General features: G+C 34.8%; 1 protein-coding gene across 16 annotated transcripts in view; it reads right to left on the bottom strand.

The window, feature by feature from the left end:
- The window catches only part of ACBD6 (acyl-CoA binding domain containing 6), a 235,993-nt gene that overhangs the window by 144,801 nt on the left and 74,615 nt on the right, over window positions 1-16,577 (bottom strand). For 11 of the 16 annotated variants that reach the window (XR_012331304.1, XR_012331305.1, XR_002179951.3 and 8 more), the window contains exons 5-6: window positions 4,401-4,506; window positions 2,335-2,364 (exon numbers count right to left, since the gene is read on the bottom strand). Coding sequence is in view for 9 of the 16 variants with exons in the window: in XM_019952745.3 (XP_019808304.2) it covers window positions 2,335-2,364; window positions 4,401-4,506 (136 nt within the window). In the remaining 7 variants the exon portion in view is untranslated. The remainder of the gene's footprint in view (window positions 1-2,334; window positions 2,365-4,400; window positions 4,507-16,577) is intronic. The other 5 variants (XR_012331312.1, XM_073803697.1, XM_073803696.1 and 2 more) reach the window with 1 other exon arrangement.

Raw genomic sequence — 16,577 nt, 5'->3', positions numbered from 1 at the left:
AGTGAAGGTACAATAAAAACTTTTATTTTTCTTACTCTTAATTGATCTAAGAGAACAGTTTGTTCAAAATAATAGCAACAATGTATTTGATTATACATGCTTATGTATCATATATATCTTATGTGTGTACTAATATACAAACATGCATATATAGTATGCATATATACATGTTTATGTATGCTTTTATGTAAGTGAAATGAGTGACAGCAATGATACAAGGGACAGGAGGGAGGAATTAGGAATATTTTGTTTTTATAAGGCACTCACACTACCCATGATAGTATCATGTTATTTGAAAATGGACTTAGATTAGTTATAAATGTATATTGCAAACTCTAGGACAACCACTATAAAAGGTCAAAAAAAGCATAACTGATATGCTAAGAAAGGAAAGAAAATGGAATCATATTAAATGCTCAATTAAAACCACAAAAGGCAGGAAAAGAGTGGAAGACCAAAACAGGAACAAAGAATAAGGGCAACATATAGAAAACAGTAACAAATATGGTAAATATTAATCCAACTATGTCAGTAATCACTTTGAATGTCAATGGCCTAACTGTACCAATTAAAAGACAGATTGTCAGAGTGGATCAAAAACACAACTCAACAATATGCTGTCTATAAGAAACCTACTTGAAATATATAGGCACATATAGATCAAAAGTAAATGGACAGACAAAAAAATACCATGCTAACACACAACAGGAAAACAGGATTAGCTATATTAATTTCAGTCAAAGCAAACTTCAAAGTAAAGAAGGGTATTACATAATGATAAAGAGGTCAATTCTCCAAGAAGATGTAACTATTCTTAACGTGTACGTACCTAACAAAAGAGCATCACTCATGGATGGTAGGAATACAAGATGGCACAGCCATTTTGGAAGACAATTTGGTGGTTTCTTAATAAACTAAACATCCTCTTACCATATCATCTACAAACTGTACTCTTTGTTATTTACCCAAAGGAACTGAAAACTTACGTCTACACAAAACGTGCCCATGGATGTTTATAGCAGCTTTATTCATAATTGCCAAAACTCAGAGGCAACCAAGAAAAGTCCTCAGGAGGTGAATGGATAAATAAACTGTGGTACGTCTAGACAATGGAATATTATTCGGTGCTGAAAGGAAATGAGCTCTCAAGCCATCAGATATGGAGGAAACTCAAATGCATATTACTAAGTGAAAGAAGCCAATCTGAAAAGACTACATACTACGCGATTCCAACTATATGGCCTTCTGGAAAAGGCAAAACTATGGAGACAACCAAAAGATCAGTGGTTGCCAGGGGAGTGGGGGATATTAATATTCAGAGCACATAGGATTTTTAGGGCAGTGAAGAGTCTGTATGATACTGTAATGATGAATATTTCATTATACATTTGTCCAAATACATAGAATATACAACACCAAGAGGAACCCTACAGTAAATTATGGACTTTGGATGATAATGATATATCAATGTAGGTTCATCCTTGGTTTTAAAAAAAAAAAGTACCATGTTAATAATGTTGGGTCATATGGGAAATCTCTGTACCTTCCTCTCAAATTTATTATAAAACCTAAAACTGCTCTGCTCTTAAAAAAAAAAAAACAACTAAGTCTTTACAAAAAACAGTTGTGGTTTCTTCATTTCTTCATTATATCATCATCCTTCATTCATATTATTCACTAAGGATAATCCAGACAGCTAACATTTGAGTGCTTGGCATGTGTGTTTCAGGTACTGCTTGAGTGCCTTATATATAATACTCAAAACAATTCTGACACAGGTACTATTATTATTCCCATTGTACACATTAGGAAACTGAGACAGAACAAACTTGACAAAGGTCATATAGCTAGGAAGTGACAGTGCTAGCACTCAGACCCAGGTAGTCCAGCTCATCACCATTATACTATGCTGCTTCTGCTTATTCATTCATTCAATCATTCATTCACTCATAATTCATCAAATCTTTATTGAGCATATGGAATACACCAAGAGCTCTGATAGAAACATTTTCAACAAGGAATATCTCAAAACATTTACCCAGGAAGCTACTAAAGGAAATGCTCCTTCAAAACCAGGAAATAAATAAAAGAGGACGCTAGTGGAGGAGACACTCCATCAAAACACAGAAGTAAACGATAAAAGATGAAGACCTGGGATCCACAAGATAGAAAAATCCAGGAAAAAGGGGAAGAGAATTCCAAAGACAGTGGTAAAGCATAATCCCAGAATGACATCTATGCGAGATGCCTAGAGAACAACCAGTCCAGTTTAGAGATGAAGAAGGAAGGAGGGTTCCAGAGGAATATTGCTAAAAAAACCATGGGACTGATTACCTGATGCGCTTGACTGTACAGAGAAGACCTCTACTGGACAATTTGAGGAAAGAATTGCAATAGGAACACAGAAGACCAAGAAAAAAAAAAGAAAAACAAAATGTTGTACCATTGTATGTAGATTGCATTATTCATAATTATATAATTTATTCATTTCCTTTCCACCCTTGCCTGGCTTCCCTGCAATCAAAGCAGACTTCCTACTATAGTGACCTGGGGCTTGGCCTTGTGACTTGTTTTAGACAAAGGAATGAGTAGATGTGACACATGCTACATCCAAGGAAAGCTTTAAATGTATTTGTGGGGTCTGGTTCTGTCTGCCTTTATTGTCTGCCCCATATAGGGTCTATCCATTGGGATTAGATCTCAGAATGAGAAGACATATGAAATCAAGATGAACTGAGCACAAACAAGGCTAGTAGAAGCCAGCAGAGTCTCAACTGGTTCCAAGGCTTTTGAAATATGAGCAAGAAATAAATGTTGTTAGCCACTGAAATTTGGGGTTTTGTTTGTTTTGTTTTTACTACAGCAAAAGCTGACTAATACATATAGTACAGTCCATAGCTCAGCAACAAACAATATTTACATAGTCATAATAATAGTTACATTATAATCATAATTGACTATATTACATTAATTATAGTATAATTTGTAATAATAATAAAAACACTGATATAATAGAGATGCAATCAGAAAACTGACACTAAAAATTGTGATATAACTATGTTAAGAGGGTGGGGAGAGAGAGGGGGAAGATGAGTAAAAGAGCTAAATCCTAATATAACATAGAAGAAAATCAATAATGTTTAGACTTGCAAAATCAAGAGATACAAGTATATTATTTAGAATTATGTAGGTAAATTGCAAAAGAAACAACTAAAAGCACTGAAAGTTTTTGCCTCAAGGGAGCTAGAATCAAATGTGAGAAGGATGCAGATAAGGGAGTACATTTTTCATTGTAAGACTTATAGTACTATTTGATTTCCTTTGAACTATCTACATGTATTAACTTCATAAAAATCTTAACTCATGAGCACAAACATTAAAAACGACAATAAAATCAGGAGAAGCAATCGTGCCTGACTGACTAAAATAAAATGTATTCTGATCCTGAAAGGCAAAAAAAAACCCAAGTGGGAATCAGAAGAGCCGCTGTTACTGTTTCACAATCTGGCTTCCACTTTTCTCTAGCGACATCTTTCTTGACTCCTTTCATTATTTATAGGAGAACAAACTTTACTGTAGAATTACAGTCTTACATTTTCAGTTCCAGATGTCACTGAAAATATACTACAGGAAAGATGCTGCCTAAAAGTGAGATAATATTAAGGGCTAACCTGTACAGAGAGCCCTCAATTAATACAGAAGTTGATCATCTACTCTACGCATCATCTACGATCACTGCATGTCCTCTTCCTAACAATTGCTACCTTCTGGTCATTTTGAACATCTTCACTGCATTATCAAAGAATGAGAAAAATGATTAAAAGTGATTAGTAAATTTTGCTCCTTTTTAAACAACTATAATTCAGGGACAGTTTAAGCTCAATATGTGAACAGTTTTATTCACAAAATAAATAAATTAATAAGTGATATATTTTACAAAATAATTTAGTATAGGATCCCTTTAAATAGTGGGCCTGCATTTAAATGATTGGATTTACCAAAATTTTGACAGTTTTCTGGAAATACAGTTACTGGGCAAAGGACAATATACTTGTTTCAGGTATAATGACAGAATATACTAAAGCTATTTATAAATATTTTAATATTACCTATAGATTTCACATAAATATGTTAATAGTCTCTCCCTTTAACATGAACAAATATAAGTTATTTTCCTGCTGCAAGTTTCAGCTAGTAACTTCTATAATGGACAGAAATATGATGGATACAGATACAGAAAGTATCTTAACTGGGTGACACCATCTCATTTAGATATTCTGATATACTCTTAACCATAATGTGGTTTGAGTTGTAGTTCAGAGGCCTGCTGTGTAGAAAAAAAGCACTGGGGCAGAACAACAAAGCATAAGAAAATAATTAACGGGACACGTTTTTCATACCTCTTCATCTTTCATATTCACATCCACGTTTTTTGATTTGAAGACTTTGGTTATATGGTCAATGTTGTTTTCTCTGCAGTAATCAAATATGTTTTTGTCTTCCTCCCTAATTAGAGTAAAAAAAAATAGTGTTTGTCTTACTAGGTAATACATAAAAGTTACATATTTTTAATACAACCTATTTGCCGCAAACATTAATGGAATCTGTTTTTATAAAGAATTTTACATGAACAATACTGGATTTTCAGTAAGACGTAATACATCCAATCTCTGAAAAGACTAAAGTTCCTAGCAACTATAATTATACAGAAGAGCTTCATCTGCTTTAACAAGTTACACTAGTACACTAATATAACATCTTGAGTAGATTTTCTCAGTGCTCTTTTTCTCCCCAGTTACTTTTATACACTGACAGGCACATATATCCTCTGACTCAGAATTTTCAATTGTAGCACTGCAGTGAGAAGGTCATTTACTGTTGCCTGTATAGAGGTAGCAAAAGATCAGGACATAGCTTACTACTTCTCTTACAGAATAACAGAAGGATAAGTTGGTTGCTATCCAAGTTTTTAAGAAATTACACACACAACACGAACATATATACACACACACCAAAGTAATTTTCTTAAGGGAAAGATAATTAGAGCATCACAAAATTCAGAAGTCCTTCATGAGATAATAAAAATAAAGACTGGGAAGCACAGTATGTACTCAGCACTATTCTAAGCATATCAATGTACTAATTCACTTAATCTTATCCAACAGCTGCTTCACTTCACAGATAAAGAAATAGGTAAGGAGAGGTTATATGACCTGTCAAATGGCATCACATTTATCAAGGGTAGGATAAGAGCTAGAACTTACTCAGATCAACTGATTTTGCATATAGTCCATTTTTCTATTATATCAAGCTACATCTCAATTAGTAAGCTGTAGTCTCTTCCAGAATCTAAAGCAGAAGTTCTTAACATGAGGTCTATGAGTTCTCTAAAATAGTATACAGAATTATCTGTGCAGATGCATAATGCATTTTTCTGACTGTGTTGGCAGTGGGTAGGTGGGGAAGGGGGAGTTAGCTTCAGTGAGGTTCTCAAAAGGATCTATGATTACCAAAAGATCAGTAATTTGGAATATTAATAATGAAACTATTCTACATTTTCTAAACAGGCATAAAATAATACAATTTGAGTTTCAAACATTTTAACTAGTATGTTCTACAACCTGTAAGGCCACAGCTTCCATTCATCAGAAAAAAAGCATCTGACCATAGGAGTCCTTCTATCTTAAAAGCCAATACCTCATACCCTATAAAAAGTTATTTCTAGGGGGCTTCCCTGGTGGCGCAGTGGTTGAGAGTCCGCCTGCTGATGCAGGGGACATGGGTTCATGCCCCGGTCAGGGAAGATCCCACATGCCGTGGAGCGGCTGGGCCGGTGAGCCATGGCCGCTGAGCCTGTGCGTCCGGAGCCTGTGCTCCGCAACGGGAGAGGCCACAACAGTGAGAGGCCCACGTACCGCAAAAAAAAAAAAGTTATTTCTAGTCAGAGGTAATTAACTTAAAACACACTACTTTGGCATTAACAGTCTAAGCCTTCCTTACACGTGTCATGTATTTAATTGAGCACCTACTACATGCAAGGCACTGGACAAGATTCTGGTGATAAGAGATGATAAGGATAAGCAAGAAACTTTGCATTCAATACATGTACAGTATGGTTGAGATGATAAAAAATATATATACCATTAGCATAAGGTAAAATTGGATCTTTAAAAAGGCCTATCAGAATACAGAGGAGAAACAGCCTGCTTCAAGCTGGAGAAAATGAGCTACGTTTCCAGGAAAAAAATCACGTTTTTAAAAAAAATAGGGTCTCTTGAAAATGTTCATTTGCAAAAGAGAAAATGCTTTTCCAGATCACTTACTCTGGAAGAAAATAGTGAAGTCTGAGGCCAAAACCCCTGAAAGGAGAAGTCTGATTTTTTAAATTAAGGCTGCATATAACAGTATTTTAGCTATATTTAACTATCACAAAAAATACTTTCTATGAAAAAGTGCATTCAGCATTCTGACTTGGGAAAGAGAGGAACCTATTTTCCTTCAATACAATAACAGAGACCCCTCTAATTCAAGAGGCAGAAACTTCAACTGTGAGAGAAAGTATTGCGTCATTTTAAGTCATAATAAAAAATACACTACTCACCAATTGTTTTGGATTTGAAAATAATGGGGAGTTGGTGGTGGGACACAGAAAGGAAAGTATGGAGGATCCTTGGGATGTAGGTTACCCATACCCAGTAAAATGCAAGAATAATTCAGAGATGGGAGGACCTTCTGTGTGGTCCTTTTTCCTTAATTCCAAATGTGCATGTACACTTATGCCATAAGCAATATTATTTAAAATGTTTATATTGCTTAATATATTCTCAATGTTTCTTATATGTATCATTTATATCAATTATTTTGTTTTGGTATGTGAATTTTTTGGAGGTCGGGGCACTTTTTCATCTGTATACCTGCTTATCAACTGCAGTTTATCATTGCTAAGTATGTTAGGCACACAGAGGTATTTATAAAATACTTCAGGGTAGACTACACAATGTAAATTAAATATAAAATGGGAGAGTCAATAAAAGTCACCACAAATGTGCTACAAAGCTGTGTGACTAATATTAAAAGATATTAAGTGATACTCTTGGGCTTAGTTGTTAAATATAGTTATCTATCCCCACTTCAAGTTTTGACTATCTTACTAGTCAGCAACCAAGCTGTCTTTATACAATATCACCACCTAGTGGCCAAAATGGAGAAACATCTGGAGTAACATCTTTCTGTTATCTCCTTTCTTGCCCCCAACAAGATTATGTACAATATACAAATCAAATTCTGTCTTTTTCCCTCTGTATTTCCCAGTTAATACAGTCTTCCACAGGCAATTTTTCTCTGTATATCTATACTTAAATGAAACAACAGGTGCAAACAAATTCAACCATTACCAAATACAGTAGAGCCTTAATAAATGTTAGTGCCCTTCTACATCTTCTCACTTTATCTTCCCTTCTCTTTTGATTCTTACCCGGTTATCTTTTTCCTTCTCTCTGATGAATGTGAGTGACAAAATTATCATATCCACTCTCTACAGATGAGTATGAATTATTTTCATGATGCTACCTACCCTCAAGAATGTCCCATATTATCATAGCACAGGACTCTCTTTAGGTTACTCCAAATTTCCTAAAATTGACAGAAAATACATTTATCTGAACGAAAAAAACCACTGGCTTTCTTTGAAATTCTTTTGAAATATAAGGGCACACACTTGTGGAAGAGAGGGATGGTGTTCAAGTATAGCTGTCTTTCATCAGAATCACGGGAAGAAGAGATTCTTGCCCACCCACTCCTAAAAATGCTATCTGCATCACTTTCTACAAAGACTGCATTTTCCTGTCAAAAGACTATTTCAGACAGTTAGTCCTCTAAAGATGGCAAGCCATCTAAAGTCCATTTAACTACTTTTCATCTACCTCACAGAATTAAAAAACACATTTATGGGGCTAGCTCAGAAATCTAACTATTTAATAGACACATTCAGTAAATACTTCAATTCAATTCACGTATTTATCAAGCAATGGGCAATCAGATATAAAAAACAGTATTCCAGTAAATAGGCAAAGAAAAAGTATTTATTGAATGAATGAAAACACAAAGAAGGGTAAGCCAATACTTATACAAATTTAAACAAATGCCACAAATTCCTCAAATCAAGGAATGTACACCTGTGGGCTCCTGGGGTACAGAAAGACCCAAAAGAATATGCAGGAACGGAAAATTTTAAGAGAATCAATTTCAGCTAAACTTCTAAATAAACACATTCTTTCCTAAACTGATCTACTTGAAAAAGTTCCTGTGGTAAATATTTCATTGCCATTCCCATTTTCAACATTCTCCCTGCTCAACCATTCTCCTAGTTCATAAAATAAAAGCACACACCTCTCTCCATACTATGGTATACTTCTAGGAAACATAACCAAAAGACTTTACTAAGATTTAGCAAATGACTATTAATTAAATGTGTTACTCTTTTGCTTAAAAGTACTCTGTTTAACTAATATACAGACCAGCCCCCCACAGTCAAAAATAACTGTTAATAGTCAATCCACCAATTAACTTTACAGTCAGTCTACGGTATCTGGGGGTTTTCGATCTGAGGATTCAATCAGCCGTGGATTGTGTAGTACCGTAGAACATATTTCGTGAAAAAATGTAAGTGAACATGCGCAGGTCAAACTCATGTCATACAAGAGTCCACTGTGCTAGGAAAGGTTTGGGAAAAAAATTAATCCCAGGTTGTACTTCTCCAAGATATAAATTGTCCATGGTACCAAATAAAGGGACAATTTCGGTGAAAAACTGGTTTTGAGAAGCCCTCCTACAACTAAGGTTAGAGGATGGAAGAGGTGAAACAAAACAAAAAAGACTTGATGCTAGGACTTCCCTGGTGGCGCAGTGGTTAAGAACCCACCTGCCAATGCAGGGGACATGGGTTCAATCCCTGGTCCGGGAAGATCCCACATGCCGCGGAGCAACTAAGCCCGTTCGCCACAAATATTGAGCCTGCACTCTAGAGCCCATGAGCCACAACTACTGAAGCCCATGTGCCTAGAGCCCGTGCGCCACAACAAGAGAAGCCACTGCAATGAGAAGCCTGCACACCGCAATGAAGAGTAGCCCCCGCTCACCACAACTAGAGAAAGCCCGTGTGCAGCAATGAAGACCCAACGCAGCCAAAAATAAATTAAAAAAAAAAAAAGACGATGCTGAACTCTGTCTCATTCTAATAAAATAATATGCATCTCTTAAATAAACTATTTTTAACATTAAAACACACTTCCAATAAAATTTTAAGACACGTTTCCAATAAAATTTTACTTATGCTTAATAATTATTTAACAAAATGTATAATGAATGTTGATCAGCTGTATAGAAATAATAGTTATAATTCAAATGAGAAAAATTTAATGCTTAAAGCCTCTGCATCACAGAAAATTAAAATTTTAAAATTCCAACTTAATACATATTTCTGTTGCAAAGAATTGATAGCGTACTAAGACTACACAAAAATATATTGCTTTAAAATAAAATTGTGTGGGAGAAGTACAATTAAAGGAGAAAAAGGAGTGATGTAAAATTTCTAACTATTAAAGACCTTATTCTATATTTTAAAATCAAGATCAGAATTTTATTTATTTTAATTAAACTTTCTATTTCAAGACAATTGAAGCTTCATGTGCAGTTGTAAGAAATAATAGAGAGCTGGTAGTATTTTCCCAGGTTCCCTCAATGGTAACATGTTGATGTGTTTTTAAAAATGGATTTCATTATAGTATTTAGATTCTATTGGATACATCTAAAACAGTAATCTGTTTATTTTAAAATTCCATTATTTACAAAATGCCAGAAATTATGCCCTTTGCAATTATTTAAATTTTTAAATAAAAATTTTAGATGCTATCATAAAAACATAAGAGGGAATAAATAGTCTTCCAAAATTTTCTTAGGAACTATATCAGCAAAGGTTTTTTAAATATCACTGCTGTAACCCAATATTCTATAAAGTAGAGGCCCAAACCAAGGAGTGGGCCATTCAACCAAGGATGATCAAAGAAGGTGTTACAGAAGAGTTGACATTACAACCTAGCCTTGAAGGATAAACTGACAACGCAGCTAAGTTACTGAAGGATCCTGAAGAACAGAAGAAAAGGAAAAGCACAACAAAATGAGGTGTTCAGGGGAACTGCAAGCAACTGGTTACGGCAGGGTGTTGGGAGATAAAGTTAAAGGTTATAAGGTGGACAACAGATCACAAAGAACCTTCTTGGTACACTGCATATAACATAAGTAACAAATGTTAGTAACAAATTATTTGGGGAACAGAATATTTACCCACCTTCCAAAACTTGGAGTAAAGGGTAGTAGAATTGTCCTCTTATTTAGCTAAACAAACTAAATAAAAGCTACTAATGAGAGGAGAAAAGAATGTCTCCTAGATAACTTGAACAGCTACTTGATTCACACACTAACCTTAACACATCTAAAAAAGCAAAACAGTGAGACAACTACCATGAGTAGGAGGTAGCAATGGTTAGCAATGAACCATAGGAGGAAGCAAAAATCTGTGAAGCCAATTTTGAACACTGCCCAAAAGAAACAATTAATCGAAGGCAAAAAGGCATTCTGAGGTATTTCTCTGCTGGGAGACAGTCTGTTCTAGAGGCATCATTAGGACTTTGGCTAAAGCAAATCTAAAAATAATTCCCCCGGGCTTCCCTGGTGGCACAGTGGTTGAGAGTCCACCTGCTGATGCAGGGGACACGGGTTCGTGCCCTGGTCCGGGAAGATCCCACATGCCACGGAGCGGCTGGGCCTGTGAGCCATGGCCGCTGAGCCTGCGCATCCGGAGCCTGTGCTCTGCAACGGGAGAGGCCACAGCAGTGAGAGGCCCACGTACTGCAAAAATAAAAATAATAAAAATAATAAAAATAATTCCCCTTCTTTCACTCTATTTAACATTCATGAATGGTCACCTGTCTTTCTGGGTTCCTCAATACTCAGACTGAGGGTACACAGGGTATCAAAGCATTTGGTTCACTATAAAGATATATATTGGTAAATAAATAAGCCATTTAGTTTACACATCAGTTTCAGATAAATTTTATTACTGCTACATTGTTTCTGAGGGTCTGGTCATCTATGTGCCTTTTATTTAGATCTTTGAGAGTGAAGAATGGACCCTGACCTATGGTAAATTCACCAAAAAGCCACTCTGTGAAGCTCCTTAGGAGGCAATCTTTCAAGGATGAAAGCCTGCACATGTCTTACAAAATTCAGCAGTACTGCTGGTGAATACTACTTCTTTGTAGGAATTTAAGTTCCTAATTTATTTGTTGGATGTGTGACCAGAAGTTGTCAATCAGAAAGGTAAAGGGTTATTACTCTTCTGTTCAAATACAATGTTAGGAAACAATATCATCTCACTGATCTCATTTGACTATGATTTCCAACATCCTACTATGTACGCCAGATACAAAGCACAAAGCCTATTGTTGATTCTTTTTTATACAACCTTGATATACAGTTGGCCTTTGAACAATGTAGGTTTGAACTGTGCAGGTCCACTTATATGTGGATATTTCCAATAGTAAATACTATAGTCCTACACATTCTATGGTTGGTTGAATCCACAGATGCAGAGGAACTGTGGATATGGAGGGTCAATTATAAGTTATACTTGGATTAACCCGCACCTTGTTCAAGGATCAACTGTATAGATATATATAAAATCTTTATTTTATATATACACATATAAAATCTTTATATAATTTTTGATATGACTATAAACCATTAATATTTTAGAAGTTGAGATAAAATGTCTACAAAAAAATTAAGCTACCCTCTGTATTTTTTAAAAAAGCATGTTTTAATTTACAAATATAAAAACAGGCATATTTTAATTTTACTTACAGCTGTTTCTCTCCCTGAAAGAATCTATTCTTACTCAAAGGTTTTTTAAGGAAGCTGGTATAAGGAGCAAAACAGGTAAAGTCAACTCCTAACTTAAGGATTAAATAGTAGTCATAGTTGTCATACTTAGCATATTAAAAAATCTCCACTTTTAATTAATATCTAATTAAAATTTTAGATGTTAATATCACCTTGTAAAACACTGTTTTTGAGTCTCAATCTTATCAAAGACCATAAATGAGAGTCTATACTATGCTCCTCAGGTAAAATTTTACAAATAGCACCTCCTTTCTGAAACACTTTGGTCCTAAGTCCTGGAAGAGACAAAACACTGCTTCAGCAGTAACAATGCTCGAGAAGCCTAGCAATGAGATCAAAGCACTAAGAAAGTGCTTTATGTTGTTTGTTAAGTTGTTCTTAAAATAATTCTTGAAATCCTAGGTACCAAATAAACACCTAGAAATTGTTTACTAAGTTGGCATATTTCACTGCCAACTTGGTAAACACATATTTTTTTCATATTTTAACATCTCTGATGGATCTTATAACCTTCAGCATCTTACAATTAATTAGTGACTTTTTTTTTCTTAATGGTATTTAAACAATGGTGTTCTAAAACCAATGGTGTTTTGATCAGTAAAGTAATAAGGTAGGTTCCAAATACACAGTGACACATGGACAAGTGAATGAGAATTCATATGTATTGAATCACAATCCTTCCACTCAGAGTGTTACTATATCCACACTTGGTTTCAGACAGTTATAGGAAATAACCAGTTGGTTTTCCCACTTCCTATCATGTGGTAATGGCAACATCTTTCACCAAGTAATAACTATTTTCAGACTGGGTTGTATATGTAGTGTACTTAGTTCTAGGACCATAAAATTCTCAAAAGCCTCAAATAAAAAAGTTCTATTAACTATCTTACTTATGTTGATAAGGGTTCCTTCAAATGAAACCACTTACATTTTAAAATATTTTTCTCATATTTTTTCAAACGAGCAATGACAAAGGAAAGATCAATGCCCCAGGTACTTCTTGTAGATAACTTGTTGTACCGGAAAAGTTATTTAGGCATAATTTATAAAAACGCTAGTTACTAAAAATGCATTTTCACCTGTTAAAACCTGGTTAACTCTAAAAAAGTCGATTGAAAATTTCTGATACTCTAAATGTCCATGAGAAAAAACATAGTTCAGTTCTGATCAATCCCTCTAAAACCAGTGCCCACATCAGAAAAATCTATAGAATCCCTTGGCTACAGAGATGAGTTACATTCTCAACCATTAAGGTAAGTCTAAAATCAATAAAAACAATTAATCTAAGGGAAACATCATCATCAGTACATTGATAAATGAAAGACTACAGTCTCTAATTTTACCAGTGAAGCACATTTTTAAAAACACTAAATGGAAAAGAAATTTAATTAAAAATGTAAACTGAAGATACTCACTATATTAATATAATAACAACTATCAAATTCAATTTCAATAATTGGAGATTACAATGATTCCTCAAATATCTCAGAAGCAGTACAGTGTAGCAGTTAAGAGCAGAGTTACTAACCATGTGACCTTGGACAAGTAACCTAACCTCTTTGAGTCTCAGTTTCCTCATCTGTAAAACAGGGATATTAATAATACCTACATCTCACAGGATCATTCTGAAGGTTAAGTGGAATAATATATATAACACATGTGGTATAGTTACTAGCATACAATAAGTGGTCAATATATATTAGTTGACATTTCTATTACCCTAGATTTTAGCATATATTTTAAGCTGGAGTCATTTTTCATATTCATATAACACTCTCCATCAATTTACCTAACAAATATTAATTGGACCTTCAAGGAAATAAAAATAGGCCAATTGGTTGGAGCAGAGTGAACAAGTTGGGAGGGGGAAATTGGCATTAGATGAGACAATGAGGGGCCCTGCAAGACATGTTAAGGATTTTAAAATTCTATCCTAAATGCTATGGGAAATCATTACAGGATTTTATGCAGGAAAGTGCTATGAGATTTGAGTTATAAATCTGGGGAGGAGACAGAAAAGGAAGTGAGGAATCCAGTTTGCAAATCGTTCTGTAGTGTCCTGGCCAAGAGAAGATGGCTGTTTAGAGTAGTGATGGTAATGCAAAAGGCATGATAGCAGTGATAATGAGAAGCAGATGAATTTGGATTATTTTGAACACGAAGGAAACAGAATTTCTGATGTGTTAGGAGCTGTGAGAGACAGAGAAGACCAATACGACATATAGACCTAGGAATGACGTACTTTACATGAAATACTGTTAAAAATACTTATCTAATGAATATATAAAATTTTATAGTAGGTAAAAATTTTAAAATAAAAAACCATGTAATTAATGTAATAATGCCTTTCTCACACAGAACTCAAACTTCAATAAACACCAGCATTTATTAATATATACAATGCAATCAGCAAAGACCTCATAAATTGAAAAGCAATGAAATGAACCAAAATTGCTTGCTTTCAGCATTCAGAGAATAGCTGGTAACAATTCAATGGGAATTAAGAAGATGACTTTGTCTATCACACAAAACTTACATCTTTGCTAACACTTTTAAAATATCTTTAAATATATCTGTAAAAGCATTTTAATAGGAGAAAACATTTATTTATATTATCTGTAACACATATAACCACCTTTTATTATAACATAGTATATCCATAACCATATGTGTCTTTATAATTGCACGTGCACGCATGCACGCACAGACACACGCTTAAACAAGACTAAGTGCCTAGCATTTCATAGGTACTATATACGGATAAGGATATAAGAAAGAGAGAAGGAAAAGATTAGAAGGGGTAGAGTGAGGAAAAGGATGATGCAAAAGGAAAAAGAAAGAAGAGAAGCAGAGAGGAAGAGAAGATGATGGTTTTAGTTGATGAATGACCTCTTGTTCAGAAAGGGCTGTTGATCTGCAAACAGGTAGATTTGCCTATATGCTTGGTTGGCATCATGACGCTGAGCACACAGGAGCTAAATAAAGCACGCAAGAAAAGGGTGAATATGAGAGCCAGGAGACTCTTACAACAGTTACTGTTTATGTCAAGACCTGCTCATCCCAAGGGACCCATTTTCACATAATCTATAATTATCTCTTTGCTTTAATCGCCTTGTCATTCCTGAGGCTCTCATGGGCACTGGAAGAGGAAAAGCTCATTAACTAAACCTTTTCTCCTCTCTCCAGCCACCCATGGCTTTTAATTGCTTGGTGTGTTATTATCTAGGAGTGCAACTGGGATCATTTTCATAAGAAAGGGAGTAGAGAGAAGGAAGGGAGCCATGAGTCCCTGAGGTATGCACCACAGACAAACCTTTGCTTTCTCAATTATTTATGCCAGCTGAGGTTTTACAGGCTGAATAAATCCATAACTCAAGTTCATTCTGAGCAGTCACATTCTCAAGGGGGAGTTGCCCACTTGCCTATACACACTTGTGCAGACCTCAAAGAATAACCAGAATGTAACAAGACATATGTCATCCATTTTATCACCTATCACCAAAGTGTTAAAACAATGTTGATCACAGGCAACACGGTGAAACAGGGAAGGATTTCACTACTACCAGCCAAACAGATGGAGGGAAGCAGGATAATCTTTTTGGTGCTAAGGGCAGTGGTATCAATGGGACAGTAGTATCCCAGAGTGACTCAGCCTACTAAAAGCATAAAAATCCAAATACTCAACTTTTTAAATACAAAATATGTGTAATACATACTCTTGGTGTTTCAGAGTCTTAAATAGATTTGTTAAAAACAGGTTGTTAACAATGTGAAGCTTTGAATAAATAACTAAATGGAATTTTATACTATTTGATTCTATTAGTCACATTAAACCATGTAAACCAAAGCTATGTTGTAGCTTTTTCTCCAATCACATCTCTTTCAGGAAAATTTTAGAGTACAATTTATGTGTAAGTGACTGGCTTTTATGCTACTTTTATTTCAGTTCATATTTTCACCAAAAATACAAAATTAAAGCATAAAATTATCACTTTCTTTCTAGTTTTTTATACTTACAGTTTACCATTTTATAATCAGAACTAGAGAGCAACCAGTGAAAAAATATTTCTGAAATATTTTCAAAATCTATTATGGTTTAAAAATTTTAACTTTGTAAGTCAATGATGAAAGCATCTCTTTAAAATTCTACAGGCTCTTGTGTCTGACCACAGCAGTGACCTCTGGTATTTTCTGCCAAAAGAGTTCATTTGTCTCACAGAACAACTAATCAATTCCAGAGTCCATCAATCACTTTAGTTGTATATTGGTCTGGTCTTGCTTAAAGAAGGTCCAGATGGCTGCCTGTGTAAGTGGGATTAATAAGATTCTGATAGATTACATAGCATCAAACTACAAAATATAACAGGGAAGATCAAATGTTATTGCAGGGTGGGTTGGATACTGTACACGTTTCATTTGTTGTATTTTTAAATCATGTCCTAATTTCTCAATTTATGTGCCAACGTCGAGGTGAAACCTTCTCAGTTATACAAGTCACTGAAAGTGATTCCCTGTTAAGTGAGTCAGTATATGTAGTACAGAAGCATTTGACTCTTTGCAAAGCCCTATACTTATTAACCAGACCTTTTTCTGCCAGTCTGCAGTTTAAATGAAACACA

The sequence above is a fragment of the Tursiops truncatus genome, chromosome 1 (assembly GCF_011762595.2).
Source record: "Tursiops truncatus isolate mTurTru1 chromosome 1, mTurTru1.mat.Y, whole genome shotgun sequence".
Taxonomy (NCBI): domain Eukaryota; kingdom Metazoa; phylum Chordata; class Mammalia; order Artiodactyla; family Delphinidae; genus Tursiops; species Tursiops truncatus.
Note: the sequence above shows the minus strand (reverse complement) of the source record. Positions and strands in the feature narration are given on the sequence as shown.